Genomic DNA, 20143 nt, shown 5'->3' with positions numbered 1-20143 from the left:
TGATTCCAACTACACTGATTGAAGCTCTTGAGGGTTTCATTTGGAGTTATACACTAAACCAAATGGATGGGCAAAAGAAGAAAAAAGGCTGACCCAGATGCTGCAGCACTAGTTTGGATATCCTGTTAGCTTCCACTTGTACTGCACGATAAAGAGCCTCAGTGGAATACACAAAGTGTTGGACTCTTTTGGACTCTGTTGTAAGAACCGTTGCACTGAGCACAAAGTGCTATTCATGGTCCAGATACTTGAGACACTTGGCCAATCAAAGCCTTCTCTTTTCAGTTCCTCAGAGTGTAAATGTCTTAACTAACCTAATGCCAGTCTCATCTGTTACATCGGAAAACTATTCGCCCTGAATAACTTCACTTGAAATCACAGACTGAGAAAACCGCCACACAGAAGTATGTTATTAAAGAACACCTGGAATATCTTTAACTTGCTGTTCCTATACCACCCATGCCCACCTTGCTCATGTTTCATTCATTGGAGTCCACTTGTGCACGCACAGCCCAGGATCCCTCTGCTCATATCTGGTTTCATCTAAAACAGAGGTCATTGTTCACTGCCATGATATTGAGCACTGAAACAAAACAGTATGTCTGTTGTCATCTCCCAGCCTTGGATTATCTCCCCCACTTATCAGGTGCATTTTAATAAGAAGGCTGGAATTGTGGGAAGTCTGGGTCGGTGTTGTTACATCAGCAGGTGGGTCGGGCTACAGATTCATCCTGAATCCTCAAACCTGAGACACAGACCTGCAGACGTGAGCAGGAATCACTGTGCAGAGAGAGATGGTTTTTCTAACGACTAAAATGATGCAAAGGACAGCGCTCTTTGTGACATTTGGAGGTTTGGTCACCTGTCTGGTCACCACTTTTCTTCCCTTTTGGAAAACGATGAACTCTGACCTGAATGAGGTGGAGAACTGGTTCTCAGGACTGTGGCACATGTGTCTCTACACGGAGGAGGTGGGGATCCAGTGTAAGGCCTATGACTCGCTCATGGGACTGCCGATGGACCTGCAGATCTCCAGGGTGCTCATGTTAGTGTCTGTGGGCACTGGTGGTTTGGCTCTGCTGGCTGCTTTTCCAGGACTGGATGGGGTGGAGATGTGTGCAAGGCAGCCCGACCTGAAGAGACGGCTCCTGGTTCTGGGTGGCGTTCTGTCCTGGGTGTCAGGGCTCGCCACTCTGGCTCCAGTTTCTATTGTGGCGTACACGACGGTGGTGGAGTTTTGGGACCAGGGTTATCCTGATGCCATGCCTCGCTGGGAGTATGGGGAAGCTATGTTCTCTGGATGGTTTGGAGGTTTAGCTCTGGTCATTGGAGGGACTCTGTTCTTTGTAGCTGTGTGTATGGGGAACTCTGACCAGAGACCTCCAAGTGTGCCAAACAGCCTACGGGTGAGGAACGGGGCCAAGAACTACCTGAAGACTGAGGTTTTATAGATTTAAGTGTTATTTTGAGGCCTGTCTGTGTGTGATTCAGACTTTTAATATACTTCCAGTCACATAATATGAGCAATGTGTGATGTGTCATGAATAATATTTGACCTAATTATCACCCCAGCTCTTTTTGCTTTGTGAAGTTTAACCCTCGTATCAAAAACCTTCCTTTGCCCTTTTTTCTGGATTTCAAAAAGTTAAGTTTCATAGTTGTGTTTTCTGTTTGTCATTTAAGTTGTTTTTGAACAATCTGGGCAGAAATATGAACTTTTGAATACATATGCTTGAAAAACAAATCACCATCCCAAGCACCAACAACAGTAATTTGAATGTTAAGTACTCTGATAGCATTTAAAGATGACATTGCAACATTGCTGGTGCATAGGGTCTTTTACCCCACTGCCCTGGCAGGAATGACTACTTTAATGTGAGCTGCATTCCAGTGCTGCGGCTTTTCTGTGTTAAATTTCTTGCAGGGAGAAACTTGGCACCAGCAGCTTCTCTTAGTCCTTAATACACTTGCTGCCATTGGTATGCTGCTGTACATTGTCCCGATTAGAGCTGATTCTGGTTGTCACAACAAATCAAGAAGCGATACAGACTAAGTCACCAGTTTGCATCATTTCAAGCTGTTTACACTGTGTTTAACATGTTCATTCTCCTAACAGATGCTATTTAAATGTAATAAATCTACCCTTATAAAAGCCTATATTATTCTTGGCCAGGCTCTGATTTTATATCATGATTCACTCACCCAACCTCTCTTAATCTCAGTTTTTGGATGCTACAGTTCTGCCCGGCCCCTGCAGAATAGACCCCCCCCTGTAATTCAATTAAACTGAGTGATGAATGGGCCCTCCCCTCTCACTGGGAGAGCCTGATCAGTCATCTTGTTGTACATGTGCACACTGCCCTCCCCTGGCTCTGGTTCAAACATGCTTTAAAATGTGCTCGTACACATGCAGAGAGCAACACAAACATGGTGATGCTGGAGCACATGTGTGAGAGGTGTCACCGCTGAGGGCATGCAGCAGAGATCTCTTCTGATTCATCTCTTGCATTTTTTCACAGTCTACACAGCTCTTAGCTAATGCTGCATCCAGCTCAGCATCCTGTGTCAGTGTTGTCATCACTTACACAGAACTGACTCTCATATTGTCAGGTGAATGACCTTGTTGCAGCAGTAACTTTAAGGGGAGATGTAGTTCTTGCCTTAGGAGGGGCATAAGGAATGGAAATATCTTGGGAGCTCAATTCTATAAGGCTCAGTATACCTTTTTAATCCTGCCCCACCCTTACTGAAAATGGGGTTTACTGCACCAGCAGCCCTTTCACTCCCTCTCCCTCGGCTGCACACTGACTGAAGTTTAACACACATTTACTGTAAGAGCTGTTTTGGTAGTTAAAGCAAATCTGTGTCTCCTGCTAGTGAGTGTAAGTGCAATGCCACACTGGTAAGTTTGAACAATAGCTGATCCTCCTGCTGCAGAACACAGGCATGCAGCACAATGCATGCACAGCAAGCAGGCAGTGTGATAAGTGGGCAGCCGGAGCAGGCAGTGAAGTGGGGAGGGCAGCAAGTGTTTGATCAGGCTTAACTGGCAAGTCAGGTCTTTAAACATCTGAAGGCGAGGCTGAAAGGGTCTGAGCAGAAAAGGAGAGTGTGTGTGTGTGTTTGGGAAAGAGAGAGAAGAAGGGTGGGTGGGTTGGAGGACGAGAGCAGGGAACGGTGAGATTCATGCTGTGTTAGCATCCCCTCAGCAACTCCATCAATACTGCATACAGCTGAGAAACTGGCAAAGGTCCTCCGTGCTGCGCTTGCAGACTTGGCCAGAAGAGAGCAACTCCCACGGCCGGTAGGCTCAGTCTGCTGCTGGATAAGAGAAGGGGGGCTCTGCGAGGGGCACATACACACACACTTACTCTCTCACACACTCACTATAGTCTCTGCTGCATCAAGAGGCATAGGAGAAGGAAGAAGGGTACAGAGGGACACACAGACTGGGAATACTCCAGTGGACTGGATTGTTGAGAGACTTGTGCTAATATGCTGCCGCGCTCCACGGGGGAAGCTGAGCACCGGGGAGTTTGACAGGATCTCAGTGCACCTGCTCCATGCACACCGGTAAGCTGACACATTTATTTTAAAATCAACACTACATGGCTCTATCTTTATTGCCTCTAAATGTGATTGGTTTACGTGTGCTGCTGTGTTTAATTACACTTGTTCATCCATGTGGATTTGCCTGCATTGGTGCTGTACGGGCACACTGAGTTCTTCTGTGAAAGTTGCTGTCTGGTTCCCTGGAGGACCATGAACTGTGGTGCAGTCTATAGAACTGAGATCACAACAGAGAAGCAATATCAAAATGTATCAATTATGTCTTGTTTACATTACTGGGGAACTACCGGATCAATCTACAGGGTTTGTTTATTTTTTTTATAAGACATGACTAAGACAGTGGACTTCTCTCACACATTTTTAATATGAAACGATCACTTATTATTGTTTGTTGGTGTACCCTGGTAAGAAACAGCTCTATGGCAGAACTGTTATATGGCAGCACCCACTATTCCAATTTTCCATGACATCATGGAGAGGTTATCGCTCCAAGCACCAAAGTCACCTGGTGGAAGTTGGTAGTTTGGGACAACTCTTTAAAGGACAATAGCAGATGAAAAAAATTAACGTTTTGCTCTTTAATGAACTCATCGGAGAGTTAACTAAGCAGACTGAAATTGAAATCTTTGCTTTCTAGAGCCACGTGGCATTTGTGGAAAAATCTAAGCCTAAAAGTTTTGACTTTGAGATTACAGAATGTCATTTTTGTTTAATACATTATACTTCACATTTACTATTCCTGTCTATGAAATGTACACTTAGGAAACAATTGAGACCCATAAAGCTATTGTTAACTCTCTTTTACTCTCAATTAAAAACATCAGCATCTGAAGAAATGGAGTGAATGAGCCTGCTCACAATGTTTGATTGTGTCACTTAGCACAGCTTCTTATTGAGGATTGCGGTTAAATGTAATCCACTCTTTATTCTTGCATACTTAGCACACACAGGTAAGGGAGCAAATAGAAGTTAATCAAAAGCTTCTTGGCAATTTGGGAAACATCCTGTGGATGACAAAATAGTATAATCTATCTTACCACAAGATTAAAACCTGGAAACAGTTTTACCCACTTGACCCTCACAATGAATGCCTCCTTAAGCTGAAGGTAAACAAAGTATACAACCACTGAGAAGCTGGTGTGAGAGGCCTTTTACTCAACTATTGGTTTACGCAATTAAGGGATGATTCCTCAGCTTATCTGGTTATTTGTCAAACCAGGAGAGTGTGAGTGAGGGGACAGGGTGTGTTTGTGTGTGTTGTTAAATTGTTGAGAGCTCTTGTCGGTTATCAGCAGAGGATCAAAGGGCCCTAATCTTTAACTTCAAGCTGAAGTACCTGCCAAACTCCAGCTGGAAAAAAACACAGACCAGCAGTTTGGATTGTTTAAGGTGAATGAGCCTCACGATCATGCTCTTGTGCTCGTTTTGTGAAAAGCTGCTGAGAGCCCAGTGCCTTAGAAGAGCTGGGAACAGCAAGTCGTTACCAAAGACAAATTAAATGCCCACTGCCAAACTCAATATGGAATAAATGACATTTCTTCTTCTGGTTTTTATTCATGAAGACGAGGGCTGGCAGCAGAGAGGGGGTTCTTGTACTGATTTCCTTTTTTTAAAGATTAGCCTGATGGCAGTATTCATCTTTTAAGAGCACTAAAATCACTGTTTGCTGTTGGAGAAAATGTTCTTGAATCCAGTTTGAGTGAGTGTTGTGTTGTCAGAGAGTGCCTGCCTTTTCCCTCCCTCACAGTCCGTTCAGGGGTCGGCCTCCTCACCCCCTACCAGGAGCTGCATTTTGCTAATTCTCCCCTCCAACATTCCACTAACAGGTATTACATTTGTAGGCAAGTGAGTGAAACTGACAGCTTGTTTGCAGCAGGATTATTAGCACTGCTTGGGGACAGGCCCAACAGTGAGGGAGTGGGATCTGCGTCATATGTTGTGAGGACCAAATCTGCTTAACCTACTTTAGTTTTGCACAAAATATCTTGGATTTTGCTGGAACTCCGGGATGGCAGTTTGTCACCATCCAGTTTGTTGATCATCAAAATTCCACAGGTGACAAATAGTTAAAGGGGCAACATGCCTCTCCTTTGAAGAAGTGAGCTGATCCGTCGCTTCTCATATTAAAAACAAAATAAAAGTTACAGCCGGCTCTTTAAAATGTTTACAAGATTGGCACAGATAGGAATAACAAAAGATAAAAAGAAGCTTTAGCATCTGTAGAAGATGCTTGGTTTGGAAAACTGGTTTTGTGTTAGACTAAGAAAAGCAATGCTGTATATAACATTAAAGCTATTTCTGGTGAAAACCCTTTATGAAATGAAATATATAGGACAGGGATGGCCAACCAGCCAGAGACCAAGAGCCACAAAAACTACCGTGGCACTACAAAGAGCCACATCACACACACACACTTCCTCTGTCATGGAATGACATAAGATGAAAATCAATTGATTTCCAATTCTTAAAGCGACATTTACTGTGTTTGTGTGTTTCAATTCGTACTTGGAGCCGTGTGTTAGACAAGTTTCTGTTTTTACTACAGAAGAGACAAAGTTTCATCTGTCTATTTAGATCGCTACACATGTGCAATGTAGAGAAAAGAAACTGAAACTTAAGTATCAATCTCATCACCCAAGTATTAATCAATACTGATCCCAAAGTTGGCATCAGTATACCAATATTTTAGATTGATTGGCACACCACTACTCATAACAATAAAATAATTTTTTTTGAATGAATGAATCAAAGAGCCGCACACCAAGAGGCAAACAGCCACATGTGGCTCGCGAGCCACTGGCTGGCCACCCCTGATATAGGAGGAAATACATCCTGCATTTGATAAGATGGAGCTGGTTTGAAAATCTTCAGTAAACTCAATTGTAATGATTCTACAAAAGAAGATAATTTGACCCAAACTTGTCTTTATTCTGTGACTTTGGTCCAGTGGGTAATGCCCCTTTAAAGGACACATGCTAAATTTTAATGATAAAAAGACATCTGCAGCTTAATATGTGTTCAGCCTTATTTCTGTTTTCCGTTTCAGTAAAATGTAAGAAAGTTGTGCCTGTAGAGGCAGTTAACTCTTTCCTTTAAAACAATGAAGCCATCTAAGGAGTTAAAAGAACCTACCAGCCTTGGGGGGAGTTAACAAGGGGCCCGAACTACAAACAGGTCTCTAAAGGAGTCAAAGGTCAAAAGGTTGAGGATCATTTACTCAATCAACAACACCAAGTCAGGGCTAATTATATGGTGACAAAAATGTACAGTGAACATTTCTAATACTTAAGAGTTACTTTTTGAAGGTATTGTGTTCTGTACTTGACTTGTTCATCATTACAAAGAACAGCCTTCAAACTACATCCAGACTAAATCTCAGTTGTGCTAAGTCAGGAGAGATCTTTCCATTTCTCATTTGTCCACAGGAACTTTTTTAAGCAGGGCTCCATTCAACACGGCACCCTTTTTTTCTTAAGTTCAAGGACATTAAGATGTGCTCAGAATACCAAGCAGTCCTTCTGGTTTTACCTCAAAGGAATCATTTGGTGATGGATTGGAGTTAATTGATACACCTGCCATCCTCTAAACTGCTCAGATTCATAGCAGCCGGCACTCTGTGAGTAAATATCTACTGTATGTGAGGCTGAAATACCAGAGGGGGCAGAAGTGTGAGGGCAACATAGCAACACAAAAACAGGGGGGGGATTTTGAAACTCAAGGGGCCCCTGCTTCCCTTTAAAGCGCAGTGTGACGAGAAAGTTAATGTGTCAGAGTGCTGTTAATATTTAACGCTTTCCCCTTGCAATATGCATGAACAAAGGTAAGAATTTGTGTGGAAATGTTCCTAATTAACACAATGGCTTCTTTGACAAGAACTAACATGTTACTTACACACACACACACACACACACACACACACACACACACACACACACACACACACACACACACACACACACACACACACACACACACACACAAAGAGAGAGAAAGTATTTGGCTGTCTTTCCTAAGGAGTCAAATCCTGACTTCTTTATGTGCTTCAAAGCAACATCACTCCATGTTTGTGCTTAACAACAGTCACTGATGATTGATTAGAAAGACCACAACAAAACTACACAGACAAATGAGGGTCAGACAATTTGTCAGTTTGTAAAAGAAATTTGTAAGTGAAAAGCTCTAACTTGAAAGTTGCCACAGTGAATATACAAAAGCAGCTTACAATAGAGCAAAGGTAAAAAACATGTCGATCATGACAGCAACCAAACCTCAGATCAATTTAAACCAGTAAACCATAAATCTGACTGGTCTGTACTTGTTTGTGCATGTTAAAGTCTCTCTCATTCTCTCCCCAGATTATGTGGAGGAGCTGATGTGTGCAATGGCCAGCCTGAACCTACAGGTTCTCATACGAACAGATTTGTGTTATTATTATTTCCCGACCAAGCAGCCCAGCCCAAGGATCTGACCGCTCCCTCCCCGCTCTCCCCCTCCCTCCCTCTCCCTGGGTGTCCCTTAATCCCAGGCCCACCATGGGAGGATGCTTCTCCAAAACCAAACCAGGTAACCTGCATGTATTCCTATCATCAAGTAGAGCGTAGTCTCAAAGAAAATCGAATAAGTGCGACAGCTTGCTGTTGTTTGTGCTGTTGATGTGTCTTTAGATGCTGTCTTGCTGCCACTATAACAAGGAAGGTTTGGTGATACCTTTAAATTTAGTCTTGTTGGTGTTGTAGTGTGTATGAAATTATTTTTGTAATCTAATAAATATTCCATGCTGTAGGAGAACAATGAAAAATATTTTTTGTATCTCCTGTAAACATAACAAAACATAAGACTATTCCAACCAAAAACACATCATATACTTAAGTTTTCTTCGGTAACACTGTTATTTTCTCTTTCAAAATCAACATTAGTTTTCGAAAAATACATAAAGGGACATTTTGTTCCATTTGAATCCTTTCAAATCTACCTACAGCTTCCAAATCCTGTTAGACATCACATCCAGCCTCCTCAGCACGCTGTGCACTGTTATGTGTGGGAGGAATTTCAATGCTTGCTGTGGCATCTTTGGTCAAGAGGATTACATACTGAGAATTGAATAGAAAAATATGACACTATGTGTGTTTATCTATTTTCAGTGCAATACTGCAGTCTTAAAGGTGATAAAGTGAAATACAGGCTTCCAGGTATATGTGCAAGTAGACTCACAAGACCTAATATGAAGTCATTTATCTAGTACAACGTGCAGAGGTGAAATGAGGAAGAAGAGTTGTTTATCCACTCAAAGGTGAAGAAAGACCTTGGAGGACTATTTGGAATGAGCCACTTAGTGTGACAAGCAACTGTCCTTAAATTAGGTAACACAATGAAGAGTGAGCCAGTGACCAACCAATGAAAGCCTTTGAGTTTTGAGGATTATATACTGGGTGTTAGTGGCAATATTACAAAAGAAACATCAAATTACAGTTGATTATTAGACGTCATGAAGTTTTTATGCAAGTTCAAAGAAAATGAATTTAACATTTAGTTTCATTCCAATGAACATCTACATAAAAAAAACACACTAAGCCAACATAAAGCTAACTTCTGGTTTTCTGAAGGGCAGTTTTTGAGCCCTGAGTTTTGCATTATGCATGATTCTGTTTTTCTTTGGAGCCAGATGTGCTCACATTGCTACAAGAAGGTGGGCTAGAAGTGTAGTATGGGCTTAGCAAACACAAAGTTGTACATTTTTTAAAAGACTTTTATATGTTTTCTGGAAATTTAGCTTGTCTTTTTGTATGGTATTGAAAAATACAGTATACACGAATGCTTTAAATTAACACAGAACAGAACATTTTGTGCTCACTCACAACTGAACAAAATGTCCACGCTACAGCTAAAAACATAATAAGGCTCAAATAATTCATCAGAGAGTTGTTTTGGATCAGCAGATAACTTTTTAGTGTTATTCAAATAGAGCATCAGTGCAGAGATTGAGCAGAAGCATCTCTTTCGCAGTGGAAAGCTTTCTCTTTCTTCTCTTCTGCAATTGCACTCACTATTATGATTTTCCATTGATTTTAATTAAGGCTTGCTCAGCAGGAGAAAATTCCAGCCAGATTACTGTGTAAGAACCGGATGATCAGCACATTTTTCCAGCCGAACAGATAAAGCCTGCAGCAGTGAAAAAAGGAGTTACACAACCATTTTTTAATGTTCAGTAATATATACCAAACTAAAGATACAGCCCACTCCAAAAGGAAGAACGTTAACTGTAGCTGTAGTGATATAGTCCTTTGCTAATGTCTATGTCCTGCTCCTTTATAAGAGAGCCATTATTACTCTATAAACATGTTGAGCTACCTGTTAAAGCGTACATTTCTGTTTCATATCTGAATTCATGTAATCTTAACATTGTTGTCTGTAAAGTTATTGTGTAGTTGTCTGGTGGTGACTTGTCACAGGGACTCAGAAGAAATTCTATTCACATAACCTTAACTGTCAGGTAATTATATAGTATCCTGCTCACTACCAGTCTACCAACTAAATACAAAATAAGCTAACACTAAGTAATGTATCTGAAGAAGATTTTACTGTTGATTCATGTATACACGTTTATTTTTCCCCTAGCTTCAGTGGCTGATAGTGTTTCCATGGGTTGTATAAACATTAAACTGAACATTTGTATTCATGCCTGAACAATACTCTGCTATAGTGGTATAAGTTACATTTAACTTTGCATTTCATTCAATGTTAAGTCCAACGATAAGGATTTTTTGTTGGCCTTTTCAGCAGATACAGAAAATAGCGGCATCACCTGCATTAAGTCTCCTTCCTTGTAACTTGTCTTGCGATGTTTCCTTTTCACTATAACAGTCCTGTAATGCTGCCAAAGCCAATATTATGTTACATTTTGACATCACTTTCACTATATTCAACATCTTGTGCTGAATTTTTAGTGACTAGTCAGCACGAGATAACAGATCGTAAGTTTTGTGCTCTCCAAATTAATGAAGAGCAATGTGAATATCTTCTCTTACCAGTGCTATTGGAGAGTTACGTTTTTGGCCAGTTGTTAAAAAAAGGGTAAAATCAAAAAAAGTACAGTCCTTTCCTTTTCTTTTTAACTTTCTGCCTCCAGAGATCTGCCTGTTTGAGCCTTTATTTACAGTGCGTTTTTTTATCACTGCTTTTCCTTTTATTTGCATTTACTATTGATGACCATTTGCGTTGCATCAAGATGACTGGCTTGCCTGACTGTCCTTACCAAGCTCTTTGCTTTGTTTATGGCTTTACAAACACATGCTGTTACTGGTGCTCAACGTAAAAAGGTCATTATCATCATCATCATCATCAGCACCATCAGTACCATTATTATTATATCTTTCATATAACTGGTTTGAAAAAGCTTATTTGGCTACTTTATATTGTAATGTTTGGGTTTGCATACCTAAGTTTTTGCTGTTCTGAAGACAACTGGGGATAAGCAGTATCAAAAAGTAAATGATACTTTTTATTTATACAACATACTAAACACTAGAAAGGAAAAAAGACAAACCTGCCCTTGTACATTTCTCCCTGGGAAATTTATGTCAATGTGTCATTTTACTGCAGTACATGATAGCACTCTGTATGTTCAGTTTTTGAACTTTGTCTTTAATAAGCTGTCTCTGTGTTGTGCAGTTGAAGTTAAAGTGGAACTCTCTCTCCTGGAAAAAGAAAAAGAGGTGGACGGGCTCTCACCTAATGGCAAAGCCAGTCCCTTTGCAGACTGCAGACCGAACGGGGCCCTGGCACATGGCTCTGAAGAGGACTCTGCAGCTCTATACCACAAACCACGGGACTATGTGGAGGTCTCCGTCTGCCATATTAAGGACATTGAAAACGGACAGTAAGAAATTTGACAAAACAGTTTTTTACTTGTGGAATAAACTTTTAGCAAACTAAAATGAGAAAAAAAAATAAGTTTAAAGGTTTTGAAAAATCAAACTTGTAGCTATCACGTTACAACTGAGCAAAAGTTTTTAAATCTTTTGTAAGTGCAGCACCATTTATTATCCTCAATAGTAACAACTAATAGCTTGATACCATAATCAAACATTTGCTTTCCCTCTGAATTCAACAACTTTATAATCCTCAGTACAAACTTAGCATGTAAATTAAAAAAAATATATATATATATATATATACATGAAGGAAATTAGCTTAAAAATTTAGAAGGACTGTCTAAGATGAACATTAGCTATCGTATGTAACAATTAAGATAAAAGAAACCCACTGTGTGAATATTAAAAATTTGTAAGCCGAACAACAGTATAAGTTTAAAGCTTGTAGATATAAAAACGTATTATTATTACGGCATATGGGAGTTAAATATTAAATACTAGCTAGAGTTAGCAAATATTAGCTTACCAAAGCTTCAGAACAAAAAGGAAGGATACAGGCTGAAGTAGCAAAGCTCTGACTTGAGTATGCTTCATGGCCATTGAGTTCCACTGGTAATGTGTCACTGTATTCGCCACTTTGTATAACTATTATTTTGTTATGTACTGTCTGTCTTCTGTAAACAGCTTTATCAGTTATTTTTTCATAGTATTCACTGAGGCAGGTGCTCGAGTACCTGCTGCCTCAGTGGAGCGTTAGCTTTGCGTTAGCTTAGAATTAGCTTTGCGCTCAAGCGTGACGTTAAAAGGTGATCACTTCTAACGTCACGCTTTTTAGCGCAAAGCTAACGCCCTGTTTCGATATTATTAAGCTTGCAAACGAGATATATATTGAAAGCACTGAGAGACAAATTTAGGAAACAAAAACATATATACAACCATTACACAGATACATAAGCATCTCCGCTGGCCTAGCAGTGGCGCCCCTCGGGCAGGTGGCCTTGGTTTTCTGCATGTCACTCCCCATTTTCGTCTCAGCCCACTTCTCTCCTGTCTCATTAAAGGCATTAAAAACAACGAAATTGGGGCATAAAAAAGGGTCGTCCTTGAAGGATTCAATTAAAGGATTCAATTATAATAGTTTTGGATTTGTCATTCTAGTTTAGTTTTAGTTAGTTTTGACATTTTATTTTCCATTACAGTTTAGTTTTAATTAGTTTTGGAGCAGGCATTCTAGTTTTTATTTAGTTTTGATTTTTGCAACAAGGCTTAGTTTTAGTTTTAGTTTAGTTTAGTTTTAGTTTTTTCATACCTTATTAACCAGGTGCAGGATTCAAAAAGGTCAGAGTAAATATTTTGTCATACTGTTTATTTTCAAGTCCAACATAGTGCTCACTGCTCAGTTAATGCTGATACAGAAATGCTGGCTGCTGCCTTAAACACATGGAAATAATGTAAACTTAGTATAAAAAATATAAGCATAAATTATATAAAATAATGTTAACATAAATTACATGAAAATGATATTAACATAAATTATTCAACAAAAAAAAACAATATAATATGAGCTTCAATAAATAAAAACTTGGACTCTGTAACAATCAAACTATTACAGATGCTCTGATTCATTGCTCCACTATGTTTCGTCGCAGCACAGCGCACAGCCAGTCAGTGCAGTAAACAAGCTCGTCCCTATACACCGCTATGATGGTGCTGTGCGGCACTGACAACTGCCTAAAACTAAAAATTGGTTGGGAAAATGTGTCAGATTAATTCAAATCCTAAAGGCTATTAATATTGTCAAAAACCATAACTAAGGGAATTTTGTCTATCATTTCAGTTAGTTGCAGTTAGTTTTGTGAACACAAGATACAGTTTTAGTTTACTTATCGTTTTTGTTTTCTTTTCTAGTTTTTATTAGTTTGAGTTAACAGCAATGTATTTTAAATTTTTGTTTTCGTTTTTAGTTTTGTTTTAGTTAACTATTACAACCTTGGTAATGAATCCACAGTCAGTTATACCTGAACGTGTTTGTGTGTTTGGCAGGATGCGTGAGGTTGACTTGGGATGTGGCAGAGCTTTGCTGATCAAAGAGCATGGGGAGTTCTCAGCCATGGGGCACAAGTGTCCACATTATGGAGCACCCCTTGTCAAAGGTGAGCAATTTATATTTTTTAGATTAGATACTTCCTTGAAAGTAAATTCATGAACCTGCCTTTCCTGATCTTCCAGGTGTATTGTCAAAAGGCCACGTGCGCTGTCCATGGCATGGTGCATGTTTTAACATCGCAACAGGTGACATTGAGGACTTCCCAGGGCTGGACAGCCTCCCTACCTTCCAGGTGACCCTCTACACTGGTGCTGTCTCATTACACATTACCTGCCTTATCATGTCTCTGAGCACCATCAAAAAGTGTACACATTGCTCATGTCTGTTTACTCCAGGTCAGAGTTGAAAAGGACAAGGTGATCATTCGTGCAAACAAGCAGGTAACAAGAGAAAAAGGATGTGGAGAAGTCATGCCGAAATATAAACATAGCAAAGGATTTATCTGAGAGCTTAAAAACAAAATCTTTCCAGGCTCTTCAGTCTCAAAAAAGGTCAAAGCCTATGGCACGATGCTCTGCAGTCATTAATTCCAACTCAGGCTTCAGCCATGTTCTCATCATTGGCTCAGGTCAGTGAGCGTCGGTCCTTTCACAATCTTGAAACTTCTTCCTCCTTTACATTGTCTTTCAACTTTCCTCTGATATGGTGATTATTTTTGCAGGTCCAGCTGGTCTAGTGTGTGCAGAGACACTGAGACAAGAGGGCTTCACAGATCGCATTGTCATGTGCACCATGGACAGACATCCTCCGTATGACAGGCCTAAACTGAGTAAGGTTTGTACACAGAACTAGTCTATATAAATCCAAAACAGAACACTCTTAGACTAAAAAAAAGTTATGTAACAGACTGCAAAGGTGCTGCTTCGGTCAGTGATGTTGGAAAACGATTATTTCATGGGAGCAGCTGCACCTCATTGAAACAAAAGTTTTAAGACAGTGAAAGTAAACCAAAGTTCTGAGTGTTCGAAGATGTGACCTTTTCTTTTATTTTATTTTCTGTCCAAAACTTTTTAAACTGGGGCTTTGGGAATTTTAGTTTCACTTATTTCAGTTTTTGTTAATAGATTTAGCACTAACGTAATGATCCTTAGTCCCTAGAGAGCACAGCAGAGCACCTGAGACTGCGCTCCACGAGTTTCCTCCAGGACCATGACATTGAGCTGCTTACAGAGAAGGAGGTGAGAGGTCATGCCCCAGAATCTAAAGATATTACACCTAAGTTAAGGATTGATCAATTTATGATGGAGTCTTTACAAAAATGTGTAACCCATGTATAACCCTATGGTGTTCGCTTCAGGCTGTTGCAATAGATGTAAAAGCACGATCTGTGACCTTTGAAGATGGCCTAAGGATGGAGTACAGGAAACTCTTTATTGCTACAGGAAGCAAGTAAGGTTACACTTTTTGGGAGATGATACTCAGACTGTGTACATTTAAACTTATTATCCTACATCCGATTTGTACAATGTTCTTCCTTTAAGACCAAAACCAATGACCTACAAAGGCAAGGAAATCGGGAATGTTTTTCACCTTAGGACACCTGAGGATGCTAACAGCATTGCGAAGCTGGCAAACAACAAGAACGCTGTGATTGTAGGGACATCGTTTGTCGGTAAGACACATTCATTCAAACTCTTCTTATTTGAGACAAGGAGAAAAATAATGCTTTGTGTGTCAAATTTAAGCTGCTAAATTATTATTTTGCATCAATTGCAAAGTTTTTGTAAGTAAACAGAAACTGGAGTTATCAAGAATCGTCTAGATGTGAAAGACCTAAAACACATCCATCAACTGACTCCACCTTTGAGTAATGCTGTGCGCTGGTGAAACAATATTAATGAAACCTGAAAAGGGACACAAAAATAAATCAGAACTAATTTTCAGCTTTCACTCCATGTCTAGAGCTCACCTTTTCTATGATGCAGTTAAATTTCAGAGTCATTAGTTAAAGAATTTCTCACTTTCTTGCTTTTATCCATTCACTTTCAGTTTTTATCACTGTTTATTCACTTTTGTTTTTTTTTTCTAGTATGTTCTTCACGTTGGGTCTCTTTTTCTCTGTATGCTTCATCATTCTGCAATGGGGATAATATTAACCTGTCATTTCTTCATTGTGTCGGTAGGTATGGAGGTGGCTGCAGCCCTCACTGACAAAGCCCACTCAGTGTCAGTCATTGGGATTGAGACTGTCCCCTTTAAAAAAGCACTCGGGGAAAAAGTAGGGAAAGCTATAATGAAGGTAAATACACCCACACACACACACACATACACACACAGAGACACATCTAGAGTACTATCACCATTAATTTCTGTAGAAATTACCATCACAAATAACATTTTGTGCAGCCAGTACCACGGAAACCACAGGAGAATACTTGTTAATGTTGTCATCATTTGACAGTCATATACATATGCTTTTCCTTGGTTTTACGATGTGTGCTATTTGTTTTTTTCTGCAGCTGTTTGAGGCAAACAGAGTGAAGTTCTACATGCTGAATGAGGTGTCAGAGATGATTGGTCATCATGGACAGGTATTCAGAAAGTGAGAGAAACAGCATGATATGATGCTCAGAAGCACTATTTTTTTGTTAAATCTCCAACTTATTTAGAAGGAAAACACAAGGTAATCAACATAATGGCATCATAATTTTTGTTCTGTAATATTGCACGTTTAAAAGCCCCCTTGACATTTTGATTGAATTCCATAATCCTAAACTAAGATTTTTCCACGCCAAGGCTGGACTTTTCTTCAGCTGTTTTGCAGAATTTATATTTGTTTTCAGTGTGATATGTGTCTGCAGGGGTTTGCTTTCACAGCTCAAAAATAGCAAATAAATTATGTGCCAGTAGTCAACACCACCTCATGTGCACAGAGCATATTTACCTTTGCTCTAAACCATTTGATCAGGATGACTTACATTGTGCAGACACAGCATGCTACTATTAAAAAGATGTAAAAAGAAGGGGTTGTTCTCAATTATCATTATTGAATCAATTTATATGACCTCCATTGTACAACACAGGCAGTTGCTAAAATCTTTATATGAATTCTGTTTTGTAAGTGCTCTAGCTCCAGAAACTTATCATTTCATGAATTTGTGAATGTTACAAGAATATTATTTGACGTATCTTGTTCATAGCCTTGTGTTTTTTTTGGTTTCACAGCTCAAAGAGGTGGTCCTAAAGAGTGGAAAAGTCCTGCGAGCAGATGTGTGTGTCATTGGTGCAGGTGCTGAGGAGCTCTTTAAATGTTTTCCACATTTACAGAAAAGTTTTACCAGGGAAGATGTATCCACCCTTTTTGATGATTTGTATCCAAACTTCTCGTGCCTCCTCTCTTGAAGGAAGTGTTCCTGCCACAGGCTTCCTGAAACAAAGTGGAATCCACATGGACTCCAGAGGCTTCATCACTGTAAACAAGGTGTGTTATAGAAAGGTGAAGTTTTGTGTCCAGTGTTTTTAATTAACTTCCTAACCTTTTCTCTCAGATGATGCAGACAAACGCTGATGGTGTGTTTGCTGGAGGAGATGTGGTGATTTTTCCTTTCCCACCGCGGAACAACAAGAAGGTGAACATCCCTCACTGGCAGATGGCTCATGTACACGGTGAGGGTTAAAGCTCTGCTTTGACTTCATAGCTTAAGCTTTTCTCCTTCAGTGTGATATAAATTTTCTTTTTTTTTTTTTCATTGTCACTGACAGGAAGAGTGGCAGCTCTTGGCATGTTAGGCAGAGCAACTGAGATGAAAACTGTGCCTTACTTCTGGTCCGCCATGTTTGGGAAGACTATACGCTATGCAGGTATATACCGGTCTCCCACCAACCATTAGGTGAAAAATCATTTGGAGGAACCTAGATTTTGTTTGTGTAATGTAAAAGCATGCAACAAGAAGCAGATCACTCTCAAAGGTTGTCAAGTGTAGGTAAAAACACTGCCACCTAGCTGCAGAACTGAAAACCAACAGTGTCCAATGAAAAACTAAGCCTCAAGTTGATTGTTCTGCTTGTGAATGTATGAATAACCCTCTCTGTTTTCAAAGGTTACGGTGATGGATTTGATGATGTCATTATACAAGGAGATCTGGATGAACTGAGATTTGTGGCATTTTACACCAGGTAGGTTTTATTTTTATGAACACTTTGTTATTTTTTTACTACTACTCTTCATAAAATAAATTTGATTTATTGCTAAAATTATTACATGTTCTGATTTTAGAAGTGGTGAGCACTTGCTGTCTTATTTCACAACAGCTGCTTATTGTTTCTCTCTGTTGTCCATACATCTATAGGAGTGAGGAAGTGGTTGCTGTTGCCAGCATGAACTATGACCCCATTGTATCCCGAGTGGCAGAGGTCTTAGGATCAGGAAAGACGATTAAGAAACGAGACGTGGAGTAAGTAGGACCTAAGTCTGGTCACGGTTACAATAATTGTTATGTTCTTTAGGTTTCTTAGGTTTGCTGTGAAGAAAACATCACGAATAACATCACTTTGACAGAAAGCACAACAAGTCATGAAGCTTGTGACTTAAATCACATGGAAAGTATTTAACAGGCAAACACCTCAGACCCTTTCAAGAACATCAGCTGGTGTTTCATTAATTTTTGACACTTTACTTTGTAAATTCACAGTGATTTCCGCGCATCTTACACAAAACAGTGATGCCTGAGAGCTCATTATTAGCTCATTGGTTCTAAAAGCAGGCAAGTAGATGAAGTGTGCCATGATGTGGTGGATGCTTGCCCTACTTATTAGTGAGAGGGAAGACTGAAACTATGTAATTTCAGTGTTGTATAGAGTTAAAACATTTTTAAAAACATGCAAAATTTGATTCTTAAGTCTTTAAGGGATTTAAGAGAAGAATGCACACATCTTAAAATCACAGAAGCACTTATAAACAACATAAATATCACATTGAGGTGATTTTTTACCATCAAGTATCAAGTTTTAAGTTCACTAATGTGTTTACCCTGGACAATTAACTGGAGGACATACATATCTCAACATTCAAGTCTACATTTAGACAAAGAAGTAAATTATTTTTTTTGCCATATCAACATTAAGTAACAAAGACCTTTTCTTAAATACATAACTTTCCTTTATCTGCTTATTATTTCCAAACCAAAAAGAATCCTTTAACTGTTTTCATGTTGCTGTGGTTATGTCCCTGTCTTATTGTCGCACACATTTCTCTCTGCATTTGTATTGTTGCTCATGTCTCTTGTCTTTTATTTTTAATAATGCAAACTCAAAATTTCCAGGATGCTAGCACGGCTTGGCAAGTACGATCAAATATGAGTTTTTCCTCTTCCCTTCACTCATGTGTACTTTTTGCAGGGTATTGTAATTGCTGTAAACATGTACATGTGAGTGAGTCTCACTGTTGTTCTCTGGGTTTGCAGGACAGGGGACATATCCTGGTTGATTGACAAAGGATCTTAATGACTTTTCCTCAAGTTCTCCACGATATGGTGCTGTGACACTGAGCAGCTATCCCAGTTTGGATACACACACACAAACACACATAAAGACACTTGGGAACAAGACTTTGGAGACACACTACCCCGAGGACAGCACCCAAGGACTCTTGGTTTTGTTCCAGAGAGACACTTAAATGTGACACACATCGCCAGACACCACTGCATTAATGTGTTGGCACGTCTGTGCTCTCTATGACATTTTTTATGACTAAGCAATACAGAATTCAAGATGTATCTACCTGTACACTTTGTTAATAAGAAGCCATGAATGGGCTTTGGCATTTTCCTTTTGTACAATAACACTGTATATAGTTATAATCCTGAATGCAGTACAACAAAAATGAGAGCATCACGTTTGAGCTTCATTTTTCTAAGTCTTATAAAACAGGTTTGAGTGAATGCTCTGACACACACACACAGGCCTTAGATCTGCATGCAATAATGGACTATCGTAAGACTTTAAACTTATAAGCCCCTTCAAAGAGAGTTTTATATGTCTAGAAATATGCAGCAAAACCCTAGATGCAGCTTTATCAACCCCACCAACACACAAATGTACACACACACACACACACACACACACACATACATACAGCTTTAACTTATAACAAATGATAGCTTCAAGGAAATAAAACACTATACCTCTTTATAATGGCTGCCTTGCTCGTAGATTGCAGAAATTAAATCTCCTCTTTGATCACACACTAGTGCTTGCACAGTAGATCAATGTTTTTCTATCTCCCATAGACAAACCTTGTAGTAGCTTATTTTTCATAGCTGGAATATCTTTGTTACTAACTCAGGGAACTGAGGTTTGTGGCCTGGGCTGTTACTGGTCATTTTGGCAACTAGGAATGAATTTGTTGCTATTTCCCCAAGTTATTGTATTTTCTTCAATGCATTCATTTTCATGACGAACTGCTTGTCAGGTTTATGATGCTGAAAACTGATCACATCATGACATGCTGGTGATAACCCCAAAACATTTGAAACACAAGTCTAGAGAGTATTTTAAAAGAAAACCTTGAACAGCATTTTGTAACTAAACTTCAATAAAAGTCTTCCAAAAACAAGTTTTTATCTGTTTTACACATCATGACGTTCTCCATGTTACT

General features: G+C 39.5%; 2 protein-coding genes across 3 annotated transcripts; both read left to right on the top strand.

The window, feature by feature from the left end:
- Positions 1–794: 794 nt before the first annotated feature.
- On the top strand, positions 795–1871 carry cldn26 (claudin 26). Its single transcript, XM_074671186.1, has one exon. It carries the CDS (start codon positions 795–797, stop codon positions 1449–1451), a length of 657 nt encoding a protein of 218 aa, XP_074527287.1. The 3' UTR covers positions 1452–1871.
- Positions 1872–3070: 1199 nt separating this feature from the next.
- aifm3 (AIF family member 3) lies at positions 3071–20103 on the top strand. Of its 2 annotated transcripts, XM_074670058.1 has the most exons (21): positions 3071–3573; positions 7926–8133; positions 11239–11446; positions 13485–13594; positions 13671–13780; positions 13884–13928; positions 14020–14116; positions 14210–14322; positions 14640–14726; positions 14846–14937; positions 15030–15160; positions 15672–15787; positions 16008–16079; positions 16714–16777; positions 16893–16969; positions 17037–17154; positions 17251–17349; positions 17589–17664; positions 17838–17942; positions 18810–18830; positions 18951–20103. In XM_074670058.1, exons 2-21 carry the CDS (start codon positions 8103–8105, stop codon positions 18988–18990), a joined length of 1812 nt encoding a protein of 603 aa, XP_074526159.1. In that variant the 5' UTR covers positions 3071–3573; positions 7926–8102; the 3' UTR covers positions 18991–20103. The 2 variants fall into 2 exon arrangements, with proteins under 2 accessions (XP_074526159.1, XP_074526160.1); XM_074670059.1 differs by lacking the exon at positions 18810–18830 and having other exon boundaries at positions 3075–3573; positions 18951–20101.
- Positions 20104–20143: the final 40 nt, after the last annotated feature.

Source organism: Halichoeres trimaculatus, unplaced genomic scaffold (assembly GCF_033239565.1).
Source record: "Halichoeres trimaculatus isolate MK-OKI-2021-1 unplaced genomic scaffold, fHalTri1.1 fHalTri1_scaffold_5, whole genome shotgun sequence".
Lineage (NCBI taxonomy): Eukaryota > Metazoa > Chordata > Actinopteri > Labriformes > Labridae > Halichoeres > Halichoeres trimaculatus.
Note: the sequence above shows the minus strand (reverse complement) of the source record. Positions and strands in the feature narration are given on the sequence as shown.